Genomic DNA, 23,570 nt, shown 5'->3' on the forward strand with positions numbered 1-23,570 from the left:
TAATGGTAAAATCTGTTTCCTGTTCCTGGAAATTAAGGATTGGTCAGAATATGCTTATTCGTCCTCAGTTCAAATCAGTGGTCAAAATGGGCTGGTATATGGTAGTAGGCCATACTACCACTACTGCTTTCATTGTGTAAATCTATCAAATTCCATTCACTTACATTACCATTAAATTTTCCAAACCGCCACTTCTAAATTTCCACTATGACCACTGGTTCATATACATCAGTTTAGCCCCTAACTGCTGGCCAGCGCCAACTGTAATATTGTGCTTATGCTAGCACCAGTCCCATATGCCAGTTATAATACTAACTCTTCAATGGAAAAAGCTATTAATTAAGCTGCAGGGTGATTGTGTTTTGAGGGAAAAAAACACTGGTGTCCCATTTATTAAATTAGTGATTTCCACATTCAGGCACCTTTTATATTATTGGCTTATACATTTCCTCATACAGCTTTTACTACGCCAGTTTGTTTTTTATTTCATTTTGTGGTTACCTCCAACATCTATTAAATATCGATTATAAAGGCAGATTTTTTTTTATTTGGTTGGTCTTAATTTTCATTGGCCTTGGAATCAAAGGTGCAGAGCAATGTCATATTAAACAACTCTGTCTAGATTATATAAAAGTGTTGGTCAAAAACCTGTAAGGCCAAATCAAAAGATAAGATATTTAGTACAGTTTGTAGGAGGCCATGCACTAAGCATTAACTTAGTCACCTAGATTGAAAAAGGTGTTGGACACATTCTAAGTATCATGGAAATGGTGGTTCAGTAGCCATTGAGCAAGGTGAGGTTGCCTATTTCTGTGTTATTTTTTATATAGGGTAGTGGTTTTGTATACCACACCAGGTGAAACAAACTATTATACATGAGGTGGAAAGATAGGCAGTACAAATTGGAGTGATGCACAATAAAATTATTTAATTTGCTTAAAAGTACAGTTTGTTGCAGTGTTTCAGTTTTTTGGTGTCACTTGGTCATGCTGGAAAGCCAGCCCAGTTTGAAGAGGGAAGGTGCCTGAGTTTCATCATCTTGTGTTGCCAGTTGTCTGAACAAAGAGCCTGGTCTGAAACCATCGTCGTCAGCTTGTGGAACGGTCAGAGGCACCTGCAAGTATCAGAGTAATGTCAGGAAGCTAGTAAATCTGATTGCTGGAGGAACATTGTTCCATTAATGTCCTAAAATATGTGAGTTAATCACTGCACACGCACACACACACACATGCAGTATAATACAACCGGATTACAAAAGCAGGAGCTGCACTAATTCAGTGTCATGACACACAAACCTCTAACAGGTCCTCTGGTTAATTTCATGCTTATAATAACCTGTAGTACATATCTTTACTGCACTGTAATCATTTAACTGTATTTAGTATAGGTGTGTATTGTCATTCTTATTAACTGGACTAAAGAAAAACCATGCAGAAAAATATCTGTGCAATATGTTGGTAACAATCAGGGAGTTCAACGAACAATGGCAGTATCCATACTACAACTAATAGTGAGTGTGTATATATACACATACAGCATGGGAAGTAGCCATATAATAACACTATCCAAAGTGACCATCTCATAGCCTGGGCCATTACACTTTAAGGAGATTGATGTTGGTTGTAAATATTCACATGAGGGAAGAAGTAAGGTTATAGGACAAGTATCAAGTGAAAATTACTTACAATATGACAAATCAATGGTTTTCAGAGTGAACAGTCTGTGGGAGGGACAAATATTTTGTGTGTGGGTGAAATGCAGTGTATAGGGGTGTAATAAAAAGCTGTAGTCTAATATCTGTTGGTATGATATAACTAGTATTGTTAGAGAGGGGGACACAATGTGTAGTAATTTAGTTGCATCTTACTATAAAGAGAATGTGGTGTAATGTGTAGATATGGGAATTAATACTACCTGTACTGGTTTTACTGTACACAGGGATGGACTTGAGCTATATATAGGAATGATGAAACAGCAGGGAATATAATGCAATGTATGTAATAACTATTGTATGTATTTAGACTGAGGCACAGGTGGTGTAATGTGCAAGGGTTCAGTAGTCTGTATTAGTATGGAGTCAATCAATATGATACAAAAAATAAGGCTGTAAGGGTAGACTATACACTAAACCCCATACATTATATCCAATAATACCATTAAGATGGACATATGTTACAATTAGCTTGAATCCAGTTATTTTGTCATCCACACATGCTGATTTTAACAATCTATGTCTGTCAGAAAATTGTCATTCAATGGAAGCGATTGGATTGAAGTGTGTGTATTATAATTCTGCAATTAAAGCTGAACACTTACAATTGTCTTACTTTGCACATACAGTGCAAATATATTTCTTCTGTCTGAACAAAATCCTGAAGTGTGTGAAGCAGTCAGTTTTTGTTTTCCTTTTCAATATAATTGGATGGTAAACTGTGTGTCAATTATGTTTTGATGTGATTGGCCAGAAAACAAGTTGATGCATGTATGGTCAAGCTTTACACATCCCACTAAACCCTCATATTACCTTCTGCTCTGTATAGTGAGTCTGTGTAATAAGATTTAGTAGTATGTGTAAGGGGGCAATTGTGGACATTGTGTGAGGTTATTACTTTACTGTAGAAAATGATGGACAACTGTAATAAAAGGTGGAGAGCAATGTATGTGGATTCATAGTTTGATGTAGATAACGACCCTTCCATTCTGGGGACAGCTTCAAAATGACTACAGTGTAAATATAGAAAATCGGAATCATACTGTAGACATTTTGAAGCTGTCCCCAGAATGGAAGGGCCATTATTTAGCCTGCTGCCGTTTTCATGTCGACAGGATAACTGCCGCCATTTTCACATTGACAGTATGTACGCAAAGGCAATATGATAGTGTGTGCTTCTCCTGCTAAATCAGTATTGTACATACTGATCGTAAACCATAATTTTCACTCTTGGCGCTAAACGCGTTTCTTTATAGAATAGGAGTGTACAAGTGGGAAAGCTCCCTGTGTATCACATATGCTTCCTATGTAATTAAAGATAGGAACAGTGGTGGTGTGGTGAGGAGAGGTACTGCTGTCTGGAAAGACTCAGCAGGGACCAGAGGTATTAAGGATCCTGGCTAAAGTTGGGCAGAAATGCCACCCCTGGAATGCTTGATGTAGTTACTGGAGGTAGATCAGGGGCTTGATGGGAGAGTAGATGCTTGGCATCTGGATGTATGGGAAAGGGGACTGAAGAGCCATAACTTGCCTCTCACCGTGCATTTTAATTGTATGGAGAGATGTTAAAATGAAATGAGGTAATAGTGCCTTAATTAGCAAATGAAAACCCCCACAAAATTGATTACCCATACCTCCAATCTTTCTAAGCAAAAATATTTTCTTAAAATCTTTTAATATCAGGTAAAACTAAATAAAAGTTGTAAAAAGTTTGGAATGGAATGTAAGTTATCAATTAAAAAGTAAGGTTTATATGTACTTGTTATAATACTTTTCCTGGCATGGTGTTAGTCCAACGCCCCTGTATAAATATTTTGCTTCTCTATGGGAAAGGGATTGAAGGTAGTGTCCGACAAGCGGAAAGATTTTTATATTCACTAAAAAATAAGTTCCCTGCCTATTATAATGCATCTAAATTTTTGATTCCAATCATACATATATATTTACGTGCTTTAGCCGCAAAACTTGTGACACTACCCTCACACGACTCTAAAACGCCAACTAAAGAACTAGAACTTAAAATGTCTGCATATTTTGTTATTAACAATATTGCAGATGAAAATTAACTATAGAACATTAAAAATAAACCTCACGCTTATGTAGAGTATAATAAAACAGCATTAAAAACTAATCAAAGATTAGAGCAATGTTTAATTACATTTACAAGTTGTATCACTTAGAATGTACTAAAAATTCTACACATGCCTAATTAACCCAATGTTGAGAGTTTGTTTTTAGATGCATCATAGATGAGATTTTATTTTTGTAGACTGATTATTGTTCCAACTTCTCAGAGATTTTCTGTCTTTAAGTGGATACCTAGCACTTTGATAAAGACGACACTTGGTCTGTGAGCATAATGCGAATGTCTGGATATACTCTAATCTGGCCAGTTCCAAGGGTCATCCAATTGGTCTCTTAAAGATTAGGGACCAGATTTAAAAAAAAAAAAAAAAAAAAAAAAAGATCCATAACCAAATTATTTTTTACCAGGACCCTTGCAGTTTGATTGTTAACATTGCTGAGCTGAAGGTTGTCGCTGCAGCTGACTGAACAGCTACTACTGTTTGTTAAGTAGTCCATGTTGACAACTTCTAACTAAGCAGCTTCCATGACTCAGCCTGTGTTAGTATTGCCCACACAGTAGTTTTGATGGTTGGGAGAGTGCTCATTAGTTAAAAGCATTTTCATAGAAGCTTTAGTCTAGGCCATACACAAACACTATTGATCAGCCTAATAAATGCAGCCCTAACTAAGAGCAGGTTGGATACAGACCAGTGTGTGGGTGGCAAAGTCTAATGCTACACATACGTGTGCCCTGCTTGTTCCGTACAAGTGCTAGACAGCCAGAGATGTGAGCAATTTGAACACACATGGATTTATAAATTAAAAATGTGTCCTACATACATAATTCACTGCACAATAAACACCCTCACATAGTCCCAGTAATTGTATTTGATGATTTAATGTATATACTATGTATGTGAAGGTTTTTTTTTTGTTTTGTTTTTTTAATTGTGCTATAAACCAAGGTACATGTACTACAATAAAAAAAACAAATGTGATCACCGCAAGACACATCAAAAGCAAACGACTGAGAATATCACACATAAAATACCCAAATAAGATCCACTTGTGTTTCTAGAGCAGGACATGGCTCGTTAACAGCTAAAAGTGAATTTACAGACATTAAAATGAGACCGTGACATACAACAGATTGTTTGCACAAAAAATCCTGGGGAGAACAATGCTTGGTGCCCAGTACAGGGTTAACATTGGTAGAAACTATGCACCATGGAAAAAGATTTGACATTTATTTAGTTTAGATTGGTCACTACATAAAATAGTGGGAACCTCACATTCACTTAAATAAAAAGTATAAATGGCACAAATGAGAGCACATTTATAGAATAATGATTAGACCATAGCACCATTTCAGACACATTTTTATTTATTTTTTTTAAATACTGTTGCTAGTACATACCACTTTCTAGTCTTAAGAGGCAACCAATGTGGTTACATTAGAAAGTATGGAGTTAATAAGGGACAAATAGCAGGGATGCTCCCTGTATGTAGAAAACATTCCTGGGATAATTAAACAAAGTTGGATCTGCTCAGCTGACAAATCTCATGGTTGGGTAGAATAGTCACCCTCAAGATGAGTGTCCTGCCCCGCATGGTCTCTCTTTCAAACCCTCTAGGTGAAGGTACCCAGGCCCACTTTAATTGAGTTGCACTGCTAATTTTACCTATTTGTGTGGCAACACAAGCCCCCATGCACCAGCTTTACTACTTTGTGTAAAGCTATGTTTAAAGGGGGACAGGGGGCGTTCCAGATGTTCTTATATTCTATTGCTACTCATCTGAGCCAAGCTGTGGCGTGGGTTGCAAAGGGACAGTCCATAATGGATAGATCTGGAGTGCACCTGCTGCAAAATACCATTTCTGGGTTCAGTACTGAGCATTCCTGTGGGTGATAAGGTCACATCCAATCACTTTTTTTCACCTGGCAGATCTAGGACCACTGCAACTTTCAATTTGAGACCACCTCATTCCCTTTTCCCCTTGAACCTTCTGGGACAACACTGGCTTCCCCCTGGGCAATGTCTCTCTCGATTTGTGTCCTGGCAGAAGGGAATCATGGTGGTTGGAGATGTAACTATTTCAGGCTAATGTATTCCACTGCAGGAGAAATTTGATCTCCCCTCCGGTCAGTCCATTTGCTTACTTACAAGCGAGATGCTAGGTTACTTCACTTCATAGGCCTGATAGAACACAGCCTCTAACCTCACTGGGGTCTCTCTGTGTTCATAATCTCCTTCAGAGGGATTTTATCTCCATCCTATATAATCTTCTCACTACCTCCAAACAGACCACTACTCCTGTACATGAACTTAAATGGGAGACTGATTTGGAAAATATGCACACTGGACTAAAGTTATTAGTGGTGTAGAGTTTAAAGCTTTTTATTAATTACTTTCTAGATGGCCTAGAAAGCCCATGTAGGGTTATTAACAGTAGTAGAGTAAATTGCCACAGAAAGATTTAGACAAGATGACAGATGAAATGCAATGTAGATACATGTAGGGTTATTAATCTAGAATGTGATCATATCTATGTTACGTACATATGAAATTAAAAACTCGGGTAAATGAGATGGAACAAAGACAGATGAAAACCCCAGGGGACCTAGTCTACATACTGGTTTGGGCCCCCTTCCCACCTCCATTTGATATGAAACAGATTTGGGTAATACGGGCCCCTCAAGAGCCATAAATGGGAGCCTAGGTTGCCTAATAGATGATCCGGCTATGCTTAGAAATACTAGCTGCCAGAAAGCCAAGGAGCAGCACACAGAGGAAGCAGGAAGACATAACTCTTTATGGAAATACCACAAGGGGCTAAATTAACAACTGTCATATCATGGAACTTGTGTGGATTATTTATTTATTTTTTTAAACTCTGACTTAAAATTAGAAATTAAGAATAAAAATGGTCCATAAGAGTCAACCTGTCTTTTTTTCAACCTTATTAAACTAGGTAACATTAATTTAGTCCAAATGGCTGATTTTATTCATACTTGGCTCAAGTAACAAAATGGCTGCCACCGCTGTGCATATAAGTGTCAAAACAAACAGCTATAAAATGTAGTTATCTCTAAAGGCGAGTTAACAGACTCTCACACCTGTTTCACTCTATATAAATTCCTTTTCTAAGGGAAGGCTAAAGTGTGTAAAAAGCTGTTCATATATAAATATTAAAGTGGACCTGTCATGTAGTCTTAAAATCAAAACAGCAAGTAAAATTGCCAAGTATCATTTTTAGTACACCTTTCTTATATTATTTCTATAAATGAGCTCTAAAACTGTACACCTTCCTCTTTATCTGGTACTTGTTAAGTTAGCGGTTTATGTAGGATGAAGATCCTGTGACACTAATCTCACTGGAGCTTTCTGAGCCAAACAGGAGTCTTTTTTGAAGCCTGCCCTAATTCCTTGAAAACATAATAATAAAAATAATAATAAAAAAGTTGTAACATCTTTATTTATGGGATTCCTGTTCAGATGCAAGGTGTAGTTGTGTGCACGTGAGGGGTCCACTTTAACACCAGATGTATACAACAGGAGTTGCACTCACCTGCAGTTTCACATCTTCCGCAGTCCTACCCATAGATTTTGTCTTTCGGGAGCTAGACATACTGAGAGGGAGCAGCCCAAAGCTTAAGGAAAAAATAAAAATAAATACAAAGTCATTACTTGGCCTCTGTGCTTTTATAGATAAGTGATATTTAGCATGCTGGTTTCCCCACTAAATAAACAAAGAGAAAGAGATGGGGCTCATTGGCAGGGTACTACATTTGAGTTCCTGGAGGACTAGTGATAAATTACCGTATTTGACTAGATGCCAATGGAAGGACATTGTGCATTTCCTGAATTCCCGGTGTCGAACTTCTGCTGGTAAATTGGTTTTCTGCTCCAGTCAGTAACCCGAATAAGACCTGTATGGAAATGACATGTTCAGTAATTCTGATAGTCAGGATATTGAAATGTAATATACAGACTTAACAGATTTGACTTTAGGTAAAGCAACTGACTGAAGGAATCAATGCGTTATGTGATCTAGAGCCAGCTATCCAGATAGTGGCCATTGAGCCAGGTGCCATCCTCACTTAAAGTAAATATTTAGACTCACCGAGGTTCTCTGTGCCAGTCGGTTTAGATTGACATTCAAGTGTGGTGTGAACACATCCAAGTCAAATGGGTCAATGCATCTTTCCAGCTGATCAGCCACTTGTTGGATTCTGAAACACAATGCAGTGTAAGACCGCCTATTTAGCTCTTCTATAGACACAAAGGAATCTTATGCCCTCTTTCCTTGTTAGCGGGGAGCACAAACCTGGAGTCCGGCTTGTTCTTACTGTTTTTACCATCTTCCGTACGGGAGCTGAGAATGAGGCATAGGTAACGGAGGTCAAACAGCAGCTGCAGAGCTCTGGCCTGTGTCAGGAAGGTGGATTGTTTCTGCTAATTAAAGAAAGTGCAATCATTGATTTATTTTAGATTTGGCAAGATGTCCCAAAAGTCATCTGGCTCTATGAAAACTGTTCTACAGGTAAACAATAAAAAGTGGTGTTGCTCATATTAAACTCATTGTACTCTTTCTAGTAAAGTTTAGAAAATTAAAGCAAACGTCTAATTGCTATGTGCAGCACAATCTTAAACCAATTTATCTGTCAGACAGTTTTCATACATGTCCTTCCCATATTTTAAGTGCCCCTGTCACTAACACACAATGGAGGAAACTGTTGTAGGCAGAACCAATTCATCAGGAGCAAGTGAAATCACTAAGATACGAGAGTATCAGTTAGGTCCAGGGCCATATGACACCCTTGCCTCAGGTGGCATTTGTGTGTAACAAGAGATGGCAAGAAGCATAAGGCTTTCTTTCACAACAGAAAATGTCCCCCAGTTGCAGAAAGCTGCGCATCAGTGGACACTACCGCATTGGCACGAAGCTGGACTTCGTCTGTCTTCTTCCTGGAACTCCAATGACAGCCCACCACCCCTGTACTTGATTCAGTGTCAGAGGCCCCGGGAAGCAGGCTGACTATCAGTGCTCCCTTATGAAAATGCAAACAGCCCAAGCAGTTTCTGCCCACCTTCAGAAGCATCATTCATAGCTCTGAATGCCAGTATAATTAGTAATGTTCCTGATGATGACACTAGTACCAACTGAAAGGATATGCTGCATGCTCAAAAAATATTGGTTGAGCCCACATAATGGTTGCCTGCATTTTGCATGTAATCAACAGGTAATCTTTAAAAATTGTAAATGTATGGTTTTCTCTGTACCTTTCCAACACTTTCCTGACACAGCTTCTCATAGGCACTGATCACTTGCTCTAGGCAGGTCCTCAGTAATTCTTGCAGGGTCACTTTGGGTAGCGCGTGCCCTCCTACACGGTTCACAGCTTGACACAGGCTGAACAGGAGTGACTGGACATACCAGGAACACTGCAGCAAGTTTACAAATGTATTACAAGCAGATCACATATAGACTCCATATGTAGATATATTGATACATTTTTTGAGGAAGACAAACATACCTTATTAACAAACCATTGTACTGAAACAAATCTCTCATATATAATATAGTTGTTGCATATAACATTGGAAGCTTACTATTTAGTCTTTTGCAACCACTTGAGGATCTGCTCAAAACACAAAGCTTCTTACAAATGTTGCACGAACATTCTTCCATTCAATTATTGAACCACCTGCACTATTTTACATACACACAGTTAAGGCAGCCATTTGTAGGCTGAACCAATATTTGCAAGAACGCAACTTCAATTAGTGACATCACTAAGGAATATTGGTTTGGCCCACAAAATCCTCAGACCACTGTGTGTAGGCGGTAGTTAGACTTGTTTTCCCCCTTTTTTTTTTATATAAACGGTACTGAAATATACAATATATAGGGCAGTGCCAGTAGCACTGAACAAGACAATAAGATTATAATAAAACACGTAATAACACGTAAACCAAGCCATATGAACAGTTAGCACTTGGTTCATAAAAGATAATGGATACATCCTAATATTCTTTTGAGGTAAGGGGGTGTTGCCAAGAAGTAAATGATAATGTTGAAGGGTGGATAGAGGTAGGGAAATAACAGAGTGGAGAGAAAAGAAAGGGGATGATAGGTAAAAGAAAATAAATTGGGTTCTGCAAAAAAATAAAAATAAAAAAATAAAATAAATCTCAACTGCCAAGGATAATCTGCAAGCTCAGAAGTTAAATTTATTGGTACTGTGGAAAGTGGTTAGAGATCGGGACATGTACTTGTGACTTATTTATTAAAAGGGTAATGGGTCCTAGGTACCTATGCTTTGCAGAAAGAATTTGAATATTTAATGGGGAGGGAGAGAGAACATCTACTTGGGATAATAAGATTTTTTTTTTTTTTTTTAGAACAGCTTAGGACATTCCCACCAAATGTGTAAGAAAATGAACAGGATGTCCAGCATGTGTTGGGATAAACATTTTAAATATTCTAGTTGGTACATATCATCAGTGAAAGATCAGTGCACCATTTCTACATTTTACCACTTGTATAAATTTTGACCTAAATAATGAGCCAATATGCAAGAACATACCTGTCCTGGGAGCCGGATTTTTGATGTCACACTGCTTCCTGCCTCAGTCTCTTCTTGAATTTCTATTTCCTCCCACTGAGTGGCAGTGGCTAGTACGGACCCTGCTGTATTAAGTAGAAGGGTGTGTGTGAAGGAATGAACCAAGTGCTGTGAAAACAAAGTAGGTGGTTAGTAAAAAAAAGTGCTGTGTATACAGCTTTTAACCTTATCTGTGAAACTAGCACTCAATAAAAATGATGACAATTTACAGACAAAACTAGTATTATCCAAGGAGCTAAAGTGACCTCCTGCTCTGCACAGCATATGAAAGCATTTGGCACCGATGTGTTTTTGGTGAAGATCATAAGCTATAGTAGACAGTTGTGCAAAAAGGACTTCCAACACTGCCCCTAGTGGCCAAAGTATTGCAAATAAAACTGAGTGTCTGCTGGCAGTTACCAAGTAATGACTTGAATTAAACAGGTCTTTCTCAGACAGAATGTTTTACTCATCAAGTCATGAAACATACCTTATTTTCAACATTTCAATGTCTAACAGGACAGCTGAACATACTGTGTAATGAGAGAGTGACCTCACAGCAACTAGATTGTGGAAGGTTGTGTTTCATTATATAAAACTTTTACATATGTATTCGTGATAGTCAATAGCTAGAACTTAATGGTGAAGGGTTTTATAACCTAAATGGGACATACTTTTACCACGACCGAGCTCCAGATGGCATAAGCATCCAGGGACTGTTTAATAAGTTTATCTTTCAGCTCTTGCCACTTGCAGGACACCTGAGGCTTATCAGCAGTCTTTCCTTTACCAGACCTTTTTGCAGACCTAGGCTCCCGTATAGTCTGGTCTAAGATACCAGACTTGCCCAGGATGCACCGTTTCAAATGAGGGCAAAGTTCACTGAGTGACTGGCACAGCCTTGCCAGGAAAAGTACCATACAAAGTTTAGAGCTGAACAACGCAGTGTTACTGTCACCAAGCCCTGTTTGTGCAGCAATTTGCAACTGTGTTCTCACGGAGTCCTGGATGTGCTGCATACAGGTAAGGCAATGTTGACTCAACATTTCCAGCACTGTACTTGCATCTCCGTACCGGTCGAAGGCCGAGAGTCTAACTCCCGTTGTGAGAGATTCATTCTGGTGTTCAAGGGCAGACGACTCCTGTGGTAGATAAGAGAAGAGGTCTTCCAACTTGACCTTTAATTTAGAGTCAAGTGCTTGACAGAAGCCCTGAATGCTGGGAGTGATTGCCTGTGCCTTCAGGGACAAACCGCTCCTGCGCTGGGGGCCACGGCTTCCCACACTGATCCAGGCTGCATCTGTTGGTAGGTCACTTTGGCTCTCAGACCATAGGAAGGAACAGATGTTGCTCTCGTGTTGGATGTGCTTAACAGTGTCTGGATTCCCTTCAAGCTCATGCACAGAGGTGAGTAGGAGCTGTACAGAGTCGTTGGATATGGATTCTAGGCCTTCTTTTACCAATGTCTGGACACAAGGAGAGAAAATACATTGTGAGAACAATTTCATGTTGTGCTGCTACACATTCCAGTTATATAATCCATTGGATGACACTATATGGATCATCACAAGAAAAGTCTTTATGGGGTACAAAGTTCAAACAGAATACAAGTAAACGAAAAAAATGTGTTATTCAGGAAGTGCTCACACAGACAAAAGAGAAACAGTTTCCCAATCGTTTCTTGAATGTTCTGTTGCGTTAGCCAATATAGGCCTACAGTGGACCGGGAATGTGATGTTAGTACATGCCGGTACTTACTTTGGTCACACAACCATGTTCCGTCACATCCCACCATCACTGTCGGACTTGTCTGCACTACCCAGTAGTACTATGTGCAGGAAAGACTGGAGCTTGGCTTCATGGTGAGCTCCAGTCTCTCTTACTCCTCACATCAGAGATAGCGGGTGTATGTTAGTCGGCTGCCAATACTAGCACTGCACAGGTATTATCCTTAACACAAATACCATCTTATTGGTACTTACAGTTCTTTAATGATGTACCCAGTGCCAGTATGGAAGACCCTTTCAATCCATGTACTAGAACTTTGCCAATAAATCCAGAATGACCAGTCAGTGCCACAAGAGTGTGTGAGCCTCACTCTTGTTTTTCTTTAAAATTATTAGTGTTTATTTATTTGATGCAGAACATTGACTATTACCAGGGTCCCAGGAACCAAATTAAACAGTTTCTGGCATCCTCAGCAATTCGTAATAGTAGTAGTAGTGGTGCCTGTACCCCCAGTGGGAGCACTGACACTATATTCTGCAGTTCATAAACAAGGGTGCAAGGATAAGAGGCCACCACCCGGTGGGCAGGATGTGGTTACTACAAATATGGTAGATTGCCTTCAAGGATTGTTCTGCTGAGGTAGCTATACCAAACGTGATATATTTTGCTTACTTCAAAGCTGCACACACATATAACTATGTGTATAGCCAATTTGCTCTGTTTAGACCAATTTGGCCTTAAATTGCTTCATGTGTAAGCCCAAAACAAACAGCAATAATAACATATCTACTACAAAATCATAAAAAGTATAGTTAATAAATGTTTCATATTAAATCCCATGTGTAGTGCATACATAGCAGTAGCAAAGAAAGTAGCTTTATATTTTAAACTTCGGTAAAAAAAATAGTTATGCCCTGAAGATACATTTTGCTTGGCACAAAATAGTAATTAGCGCACACTTGCAATATTAATGAATTTTGATGATCAGCACAAATGGGTACCTGGATGGTCAACATGTTTTAGCCCCATGGAGCAAACACTTTGTATTTTCCTATTTCTGTTACACAAGTTCCGATATATTCTTCTGACGATGTACACAGCATTCACAGAACGTATTGGTATTCGAAACAGGAAGTTCATGCTTACTCTGTCTGCTACATGCAGGCAAATACAGAATGTAAATGGCAGATTGCTGGGATCAACACAAAGAGGTTGCTGCATATTGCTGTTTAACAGGGTATTATTTTTCTTCTCTCCTTTTGTATTTATGAGGGGAACCAAAGTATGTCATGATCTCACTGACACATACTAGTTATAGAAATATGTATGTTATAATGAATGCATACACACTGAAATATAAAGCAGGTTTACGAACATATATTAAGTGTGTGAAAATGTGCTTAGATATTGAGCTCTGGACAATGGATATTGCAGAAGCACTTACCTGAAGCCTATTTAAAAACAGCTGTTGCATCAGATCCTCCCAAAAACGAATAGGCCGATCCAATAGTCGCCGACAAACTTTGTCCCAGTTCTGGCTCATGGACTCACTAGTCAATAGCTTCCACACAGCATCACGGATGCCAGCCAGGCCCTTAAGACTCGTTACATATATCAACAGAGCAGAGATACCAGATTTTATATCTTCATTGCACCTACAATGAATATAATATGTAATAATGTCACAATATTCCTGTACTGTAATCAAATTCCCAATGATTACATTTAACAACTTTTAACTAATATCTACAAAGGCAGCAGTATCTAACTATAGGAAATCTAATCTGAACATATAGCCATTATTTTGTCTCTGCGTCATAATCCACTTCTCTCCAATTATGACCAAACCCTCCATCCCCCAAAACCCACATGTGGCACGGACATTGTCTAAATTAAATTTATATAGTTGGTGCGATGTGCCGCGCATGGAACGTATTTTAAAAAAACAATATTTTAAGGAATAAAGTTCCTGGTCTACTGGCACTCCAGCCCTAGTCGGTATCAGCAGAGAGTATCTTGGAGGGCTTCAGCAATAAAACCAGAGACTGCTTCTCCAGGGTATGCCTACAAGTGCTTTCAGCCAGCAGGGGGCACTATATCCAGGAGAAGGGATACCCAAGTTAGTGTGGGTGTGAGAATCAAATATTAAGTTTCCCAGCCCAGACATAGTAGAGCCAAAGAGGAGAGGAGGCCAAGACCCCCATGCCTTTGGCAGCACACAGACAAGAGTGGAAAGACACACCCTGCCATTAAAATCATGAGACTAACTGATATTGGACTATAGAATTGGGATTGATAGAGAATGTGAAAAGCCCCATGTAAAGTCTACAACACATATATTACATTTGAAATGTTTGTTTGTGTAACAGCTTATTTTTACAACCATTTCTGAGTAAATAAACATCATCGGTCTCTGCTCCTGCGAGACATTTATACCTGCTGTGTTTCTGTGACCTACAGATAAGAGCAAAGACTCTAATCCATCTCTAGGCTGTCCTATGTTGAGCCCAGCATAATGTGTCACTCTGCCCACTACCAGCTGTTCTGATCCAAAGTAAGAGGTCAAAAGGACCCAGCAAAGAGCAGCTACTCATCATTAACATTTATTTATATAGCGCCAGCAAATCCTGTAGCGCTTTACAATTGGGGACAAACAGCAATATAAAATACTGGGTAATACAGACAGAGAGGGTCCTGCTCGCAAGCTTACAGACCAGACAGGGGCAAGCGGTTCCAGCTGCTGGTGAAGGAGCCTTGTGGTAGTAAGAGACTACTCTTCCATGACTGGGGGCAGCTCTGTGGTGTGCAGATGGCACTAGTAGGAGTGGTCAGTAACGGCAGGTTGCTGATGCCAATCAAAACCCCAAATAATCCATAGACCCAGACAGTGTGGTAAAAAAAAACAGCCCATCTTGTCACAAGGGCATGTTATGATTTCAAAGGGAGCACGATCTGGCTGGAAGTCTGAAAATATTAACAGCAGCAGGCACACACTCCATACGTTTGCCTTAGGCCTGTATAGAGAAAAAGCATGAATCCCCCTGTATTAGGCCCAATTCCACAGAGCACGTGGCTCAGGTTAGAGCTCTAGATTTTTATTTTTTTTATTTTAATAATTTATCTTTCCCAATTATTGCTACACTATTCCTCAGTAACAAATAGTGTGTGGCTGTACACTTGTAGGTCTATGTAAACATCACAGCTATTGTGTAACTGCTCAAGATAGAGTTGCCCAAGTCATGACCTCTGACCCCAGAGACTTGCAAATTAACAAATGCAGAGCACAGTAGTGGCTGCCAGAGACCTTTAGAAGGAAGAGAGAACAGCTAATTTTTAACACTTTTAGAAGTTTTAATAAATACTAATAACGAAATGTTTCATGATCATTGACAGCACCAGCTTTAGCGAAATGACAGAAGATAGACAGTCAATATTTTGTACACAAAGTCATTTGCACAGTTTCTTACATGTTGATCCACTGCTGCAGAGTTTCTTGCAGATAATCCTGGTTTATTGGATGAGCCAACGTCCGCAGTGTGGGCTGGAAGTCTACAATGGACGGCGGAAGGTGCTTAAACCAACTGACAGATTGCATTTCTTCTCTTAATACGGTAATGCCTTTCCCTACAATGAAAAGCAAAACAATAAAAAGAAATCCAAAACACGTTGTGCATAAATGCAGCTGGATTGTGTAAAGTATATTTGTGGATTGTAAGTAGCAGAGGCTGACCCAATATTCATGAGAATGCAGCCTATAAAGTCACTAGGGACATCACTGAGCTATTATATTTATTACATTTAAGGCAAAATGAAGAATGATGGAATTGCACCTGATCTGTGTTGAGCAGTGATTGTCTCTAACATAGAGAATAGGAGCCCACAGTTAAGAGCAGGGATAGGCGGCACATCTTCTGGCTGCGTGTAGAATAGGGCATGAGCCTGGTACAGGGTATTTGCCAGAAGCTCCACCAGTGAACACACCTGGGACTTCACACCCGAACCTGAAAATCAAGCAAAAAAAAAAAAAAAAAAAGCTATTACACACCATGTGCAGGAACTGTATACTACAAAGCAGAGGCATGCACATACACTGTGCAGGAACTGTATACTACAAAGCAGAGGCATGCACATACACTGTGCAGGAACTGTATACTACAAAGCAGAGGCATGCACATACACGGTGCAGGAACTGTATACTACAAAGCAGAGGCATGCGCATACACGGTGCAGGAACTGTATACTACAAAGCAGAGGCATGCGCATACACTGTGCAGGAACTGTATACTACAAAGCAGAGGCATGCGCATACACTGTGCAGGAACTGTATACTACAAAGCAGAGGCATGCGCATACACTGTGCAGGAACTGTATACTACAAAGCAGAGGCATGCGCATACACTGTGCAGGAACTGTATACTACAAAGCAGAGGCATGCGCATACACTGTGCAGGAACTGTATACTACAAAGCAGAGGCATGCGCATACACTGTGCAGGAACTGTATACTACAAAGCAGAGGCATGCGCATACACTGTGCAGGAACTGTATACTACAAAGCAGAGGCATGCGCATACACTGTGCAGGAACTGTATACTACAAAGCAGAGGCATGCGCATACACTGTGCAGGAACTGTATACTACAAAGCAGAGGCATGCGCATACACTGTGCAGGAACTGTATACTACAAAGCAGAGGCATGCGCATACACTGTGCAGGAACTGTATACTACAAAGCAGAGGCATGCGCATACACTGTGCAGGAACTGTATACTACAAAGCAGAGGCATGCGCATACACTGTGCAGGAACTGTATACTACAAAGCAGAGGCATGCGCATACACTGTGCAGGAACTGTATACTACAAAGCAGAGGCATGCGCATACACTGTGCAGGAACTGTATACTACAAAGCAGAGGCATGCGCATACACTGTGCAGGAACTGTATACTACAAAGCAGAGGCATGCGCATACACTGTGCAGGAACTGTATACTACAAAGCAGAGGCATGCGCATACACTGTGCAGGAACTGTATACTACAAAGCAGAGGCATGCGCATACACTGTGCAGGAACTGTATACTACAAAGCAGAGGCATGCGCATACACTGTGCAGGAACTGTATACTACAAAGCAGAGGCATGCGCATACACTGTGCAGGAACTGTATACTACAAAGCAGAGGCATGCACATACACTGTGCAGGAACTGTATACTACAAAGCAGAGGCATGCGCATATACTGTGCAGGAACTGTATACTACAAAGCAGAGGCATGCGCATACACTGTGCAGGAACTGTATACTACAAAGCAGAGGCATGCGTATACACTGTGCAGGAACTGTATACTACAAAGCAGAGGCATGCGCATACACTGTGCAGGAACTGTATACTACAAAGCAGAGGCATGCGCATACACTGTGCAGGAACTGTATACTACAAAGCAGAGGCATGCGCATACACTGTGCAGGAACTGTATACTACAAAGCAGAGGCATGCGCATACACTGTGCAGGAACTGTATACTACAAAGCAGAGGCATGCACATACACTGTGCAGGAACTGTATACTACAAAGCAGAGGCATGCACATACACTGTGCAGGAACTGTATACTACAAAGCAGAGGCATGCACATACACTGTGCAGGAACTGTTTACTACAAAGCAGAGGCATGCACATATACTGTGCAGGAACTGTATACTACAAAGCAGAGGCATGCACATATACTGTGCAGGAACTGTATACTACAAAGCAGAGGCATGCGCATACACTGTGCAGGAACTGTATACTACAAAGCAGAGGCATGCGCATATACTGTGCAGGAACTGTATACTACAAAGCAGAGGCATGCGCATACACTGTGCAGGAACTGTATACTACAAAGCAGAGGCATGCGCATACACTGTGCAGGAACTGTATACTACAAAGCAGAGGCATGCGCATACACTGTGCAGGAACTGTATACTACAAAGCAGAGGCATGCGCATACACTGTGCAGGAACTGTATACTACAAAGCAGAGGCATGCGCATACACTGTGCAGGAACTGTATACTACAAAGCAGAGGCATGCGCATACACTGTGCAGGAACTGTATACTACAAAGCAGAGGCATGCGCATACACTGTGCAGGAACTGTATACTACAAAGCAGAGGCATGCGCATACACTGTGCAGGAACTGTATACTACAAAGCAGAGGCATGCGCATACACTGTGCAGGAACTGTATACTACAAAGCAGAGGCATGCGCATACACTGTGCAGGAACTGTATACTACAAAGCAGAGGCATGCGCATACACTGTGCAGGAACTGTATACTACAAAGCAGAGGCATGCGCATACACTGTGCAGGAACTGTATACTACAAAGCAGAGGCATGCGCATACACTGTGCAGGAACTGTATACTACAAAGCAGAGGCATGCGCATACACTGTGCAGGAACTGTATACTACAAAGCAGAGGCATGCGCATACACTGTGCAGGAACTGTATACTACAAAGCAGAGGCATGCGCATACACTGTGCAGGAACTGTATACTACAAAGCAGAGGCATGCGCATACACTGTGCAGGAACTGTATACTACAAAGCAGAGGCATGCGCATACACTGTGCAGGAACTGTATACTACAAAGCAGAGGCATGCGCATACACTGTGCAGGAACTGTATACTACAAAGCAGAGGCATGCACATACACTGTGCAGGAACTGTATACTACAAAGCAGAGGCATGCGCATACACTGTGCAGGAACTGTATACTACAAAGCAGAGGCATGCACATACACTGTGCAGGAACTGTATACTACAAAGCAGAGGCATGCACATACACTGTGCAGGAACTGTATACTACAAAGCAGAGGCATGCACATATACTGTGCAGGAACTGTATACTACAAAGCAGAGGCATGCACATATACTGTGCAGGAACTGTATACTACAAAGCAGAGGCATGCACATATACTGTGCAGGAACTGTATACTACAAAGCAGAGGCATGCGCATACACTGTGCAGGAACTGTATACTACAAAGCAGAGGCATGCGCATACACTGTGCAGGAACTGTATACTACAAAGCAGAGGCATGCGCATACACTGTGCAGGAACTGTATACTACAAAGCAGAGGCATGCACATACACTGTGCAGGAACTGTATACTACAAAGCAGAGGCATGCACATATACTGTGCAGGAACTGTATACTACAAAGCAGAGGCATGCACATACACTGTGCAGGAACTGTATACTACAAAGCAGAGGCATGCACATACACTGTGCAGGAACTGTATACTACAAAGCAGAGGCATGCACATACACTGTGCAGGAACTGTTTACTACAAAGCAGAGGCATGCACATACACTGTGCAGGAACTGTATACTACAAAGCAGAGGCATGCACATATACTGTGCAGGAACTGTATACTACAAAGCAGAGGCATGCACATACACTGTGCAGGAACTGTATACTACAAAGCAGAGGCATGTACATACACTGTGCAGGAACTGTATACTACAAAGCAGAGGCATGCACATACACTGTGCAGGAACTGTATACTACAAAGCAGAGGCATGTACATACACTGTGCAGGAACTGTATACTACAAAGCAGAGGCATGCACATACACTTTACAGTGGAGAAACCCTTTTGAACTGTATGTAAGAGGCATCATTTTGAAAAGTAGTAAATTGGTAAATACACCTCTGCTGGATGGAAGCAGTTATGATCGTTTATCTTAAAGTTGTTGCTACTATGCCATTTATAATCAGAATATTTTGTCATGATTGTCCATTACTACAATATTATTGTGGTAACGAAAAAATACAACATGCAAATTGAAAGATCAAATGTATATTTTTGTAATATCCTAGTGCCACCTTCTGTTCCACTTTTCACATTTCTAACTGCCAGTAAAAAGAGTAATCCAAAAATGCGTACCAGAAGGAGAACACTAGAACTGCCAATTTGACAGTCTGACACATGGTTTAAGTGCAACTTTATAACATTAATAGAATTACATACAATTAATATAGCAATACCTTTTGTGTTTCAGTTTCCTCAGATACAAATATTTATTCATTCTACACCTCCAGGACTTTAGATCTACCACTACTACAGTATTTAATATGGTATAAATATGTAAAAAAAAACTTGTATAAAACAAAGCTGATAAGCAGGGCTGTTTATGTACTCATCCCAAGCACAGAGGTCATTTGCAAAGTGCACGAGTTCTACATCGCATAGAACCCAGACATTTGCATTCACTGTCCAACTTGCACTAGTCTAATCACAGCTAACTCCTGATTGGGTGTTAAGGGATACTGCACATTTACACTAAGTAAATAAGAGTCATGTAAAAACATGACAGAATCCAGTGAGCAAACGTCTGATTAAGTAGAAAGATTCTGACAAAAACGGAAAGGCAAATCTGTGCAATTCTCTAACTACAGCAAATCAGAGTATACAATAACTTACCGTGATGAGGCTGGTTAAGCAGCTGCTGGATTCCAGCTTTTCTAGCGAGCAGGAAATCTGCAAGGGCTTGTCGGGGAGAGCTATCCTCTAGAAGCATAATGGAACAAAGTGCCTCAGCAACATTTTGATCAGATGCTGAAGGACATCGGAGAAGGGCCTTGCTTTCCTGCAGTATGGTGGAGCTGGAAAGATGACACAGTGATGTTTTACAATGACTTAGGAAAACAAACTTTTCCAGGTTAAAAGCACCATTTAATTAAAATGGCTCCATCAGCGACAAATATATGATTATTTCAGGTGTAAAAGAGCTTGCATACATTAGAGCAGGCCTGTCCAACCTGCGGCCCTCCAGATGTTGTGAAACTACAAGTCCCAGCATGCCCTTCCAGCTATCAACTGGTTGTCTACCAGCAAAGCATGTTGGGGCTTGTAGTTTCACAACACCTGGAGGGCCGCAGGTTGGACAGGCCTACATTAGAGAAAGCTTTATGACAGGCTAGCCTTTTAAATGTGCCTGTTAGCAAATAAACAGAACAGATTTAGGCATTTTATTTATAATATTGTATTTATCTAGTTAATACCCAGGCTTCGATTGAATATATTAATAGCAAATAGTGGTTATCTTGTTTGTTAAGCTGTTCATACCATTTCTATGTGGTGTGTGTAAATATGAAGGGGTTAGTGGTTGCCTTTAACATTTCATTTTGTAATTTAAGTTTGTTACTGGGCATAAGTTCATGTGATTTTGTATCATTTACTATTTAATGAAACCACCAGCTTCACACACAAGTTAAGTCAGTTTGATGCTTACCGGAATGTCCCAGCTGCAGCCACCTGGCGTATTAAGATGGGGAACCTGGTGAGCACAGGGCTGTAGCGAGAGGTGGAGGAGTCCAGCTGGAGGAGGGAGTGCAAGTGACAGCACAGAAGATAGAGCTGTGTTGCACGCAGATATTGAGATGCTTCCATTGCACTCCAGATCTTTTCCGGAATCTCCAGTAAAAGCTTGATCTGAGCAGCAGTGCTATAGAACTTTTCCTGGGACTAGGTTTATTAAACAAAAAAGAAAAAGGTAACTTCTGTTATAACAGCATAGTAATAAGAGGAAGACATCTCTGATTAGTATAGCAAAAAAATCACAAGGTCCAGACCCTCAAGGACTGATATCCTTCTAGTCACTGCCACGATAAAGGCAAATGTGGCTTAAAAGTATTAAGATGACAAGCATGGAAGACCTAAGAGCCATGCGTTATAGTAAACCAATGAAATGTGTCAGTATATATAAGTGAATACATTTTGATAGTTCTATAATCAAAACAGGAGAAGTGGCAATGAGTCATACCACCATATACCAACCCACATATATACATTTTATATTATATACACACATACATATACATACAAGGGCACACATGCATGAATGTAATCCCAACTGTCAGCGTACCTGTCTTATGAGATGCAAAATGAGGTGGATCACAATAGAATGTATAAGATATCTAACTCAATGGAATCCCAAAACAGTTTCTGGGACCAAATTTTGGGTGATGCATCAAAGGTTGAGCATTACTGTAGTAGGTGATGTTAAGGGCATGAAGTCTGTGGGAAAACATTGCTCCCTTACGATCCATTCGCTCAGCCTGTAAGCATACTACCAGATCCTTCGTATTTGATCTTGTGTGGCATAATTGCCCACAGACTCTGTCATCATCATCATTCATTTATATAGCGCCAGCAAATTCCGTAGCGCTTTACAATTGGGAAAAAACACTGAGAAGACAATACTGGGTAATACATACAGACAGAGAGGTAAGAGAACCCTGCTCGCAAGCTTACATTCTATAGACGTTTTACTGATCTCACTCTGTGAATTTTAGTGTTCAAATTTTGTCACACACAGCCTGTGTGTGTAATTACTCCCTGTGTGACACAGGGAGTAATTAAGGCAGATACCAGGTATGTCCATCTCCAAAACACCTCCTCGTCTCACCTGCGCAGTGCTGGCACCACGGAGACCCCCGGCTGGACTCGGCTTTCCCCTCAGTGCCCCGCAGTACCGCTCCATGTCCCGCACAGCTCCCACAACCAGCCCCGCACTCTTCCTCATCTCCCCGATGGTGTCCGCCGCCTCGATCAGATCCCTGTACCTTTCACCGACCATCTGCCGCAACTCCTCCTTCTTCTGCTCGATATCGGCCCGCACTTTCCGCTCCAGCACCCGTATCTCCTCCGCGCTGTGCGCCTCAAACAAGGCACCGGGGTCCCGCAGATCGCTCAGTTTCTCCGCCATGACAGCTGCTACTGCCACCGCATTCAGGAAGCCACTAAACTACAAGTCCCGTCGCCTATAGCGAGTCACATCAAGGTATTGGGCGTCTAGTGACGCCCGAGGGATGATGGGATTTGTAGTTTAACTAAAGTTATAGACTGGCCCTACACGCTTAAGATGAACTTCTGTGTCATGTGACCATTGGCCCTGCCACGTGGCCCGGAAATGTCAGTGCAAATGTTAGTTGAGGGTCTGTTAGTGCTCCAGTGAGGTATCTTTATTATCATAATACAAAGTGATTATCTTTGGACAAAAAGAACACACTGGAGCCCTAGGCTTAGGCATCCTGTGGTTGATTTTTTTTTACTGTGATAACTATAAAAATTGCAGCATTTTTTTAGACACATTGGGGCACATTTATCAATCTTATCATAAAGTGAAAAATAGTTTTCAATCCTTATTGCATTGATAAGGATTGAACTATTTCTCACATTTATGAAAAACGCAACACAGAAACAGCAATTCCTATAAACTGCTGTTTCTGTGATAAAAAAAAAAACACACTCTTCGGAATGCTTTGTCTCCGGATCTCCTCCTGGTCCTCTTCATTTTTCTTCACACTGGAATTGCTCATGTGCAGTTCAAAGAACTACACATATGCACAGACATCTCCGCTCTGTCTCTGCAACTATAGTTGCGGAGAGCGAGCGGTGAGTAACGGAGGGATCA

The 23,570-nt window shown here is 40.7% G+C and overlaps 1 protein-coding gene across 3 annotated transcripts; it reads right to left on the bottom strand.

The window, feature by feature from the left end:
• Positions 1 to 908: 908 nt before the first annotated feature.
• Positions 909 to 22,915, bottom strand: COG1 (component of oligomeric golgi complex 1). Of its 3 annotated transcripts, XM_075216850.1 has the most exons (15): positions 22,563 to 22,915; positions 21,387 to 21,619; positions 20,576 to 20,757; positions 15,947 to 16,117; positions 15,584 to 15,740; positions 13,561 to 13,771; positions 11,063 to 11,854; positions 10,371 to 10,517; positions 9,064 to 9,225; positions 8,108 to 8,235; positions 7,904 to 8,012; positions 7,600 to 7,709; positions 7,349 to 7,430; positions 4,830 to 4,879; positions 1,030 to 1,114 (listed from the first exon to the last, which is right to left on the bottom strand). In XM_075216850.1, exons 1-14 carry the CDS (start codon positions 22,860 to 22,862, stop codon positions 4,853 to 4,855), a joined length of 2,811 nt encoding a protein of 936 aa, XP_075072951.1. In that variant the 5' UTR covers positions 22,863 to 22,915; the 3' UTR covers positions 1,030 to 1,114; positions 4,830 to 4,852. The 3 variants fall into 3 exon arrangements, with proteins under 3 accessions (XP_075072950.1, XP_075072949.1, XP_075072951.1); XM_075216849.1 differs by lacking the exon at positions 4,830 to 4,879 and having other exon boundaries at positions 909 to 1,114; positions 8,108 to 8,232; positions 22,563 to 22,914; XM_075216848.1 differs by lacking the exon at positions 4,830 to 4,879 and having other exon boundaries at positions 909 to 1,114; positions 22,563 to 22,914.
• Between the last annotated feature and the right edge of the window lie 655 nt (positions 22,916 to 23,570).

This window comes from Mixophyes fleayi, chromosome 6, assembly GCF_038048845.1.
Source record: "Mixophyes fleayi isolate aMixFle1 chromosome 6, aMixFle1.hap1, whole genome shotgun sequence".
NCBI classification, from domain to species: Eukaryota; Metazoa; Chordata; class Amphibia; order Anura; family Limnodynastidae; genus Mixophyes; species Mixophyes fleayi.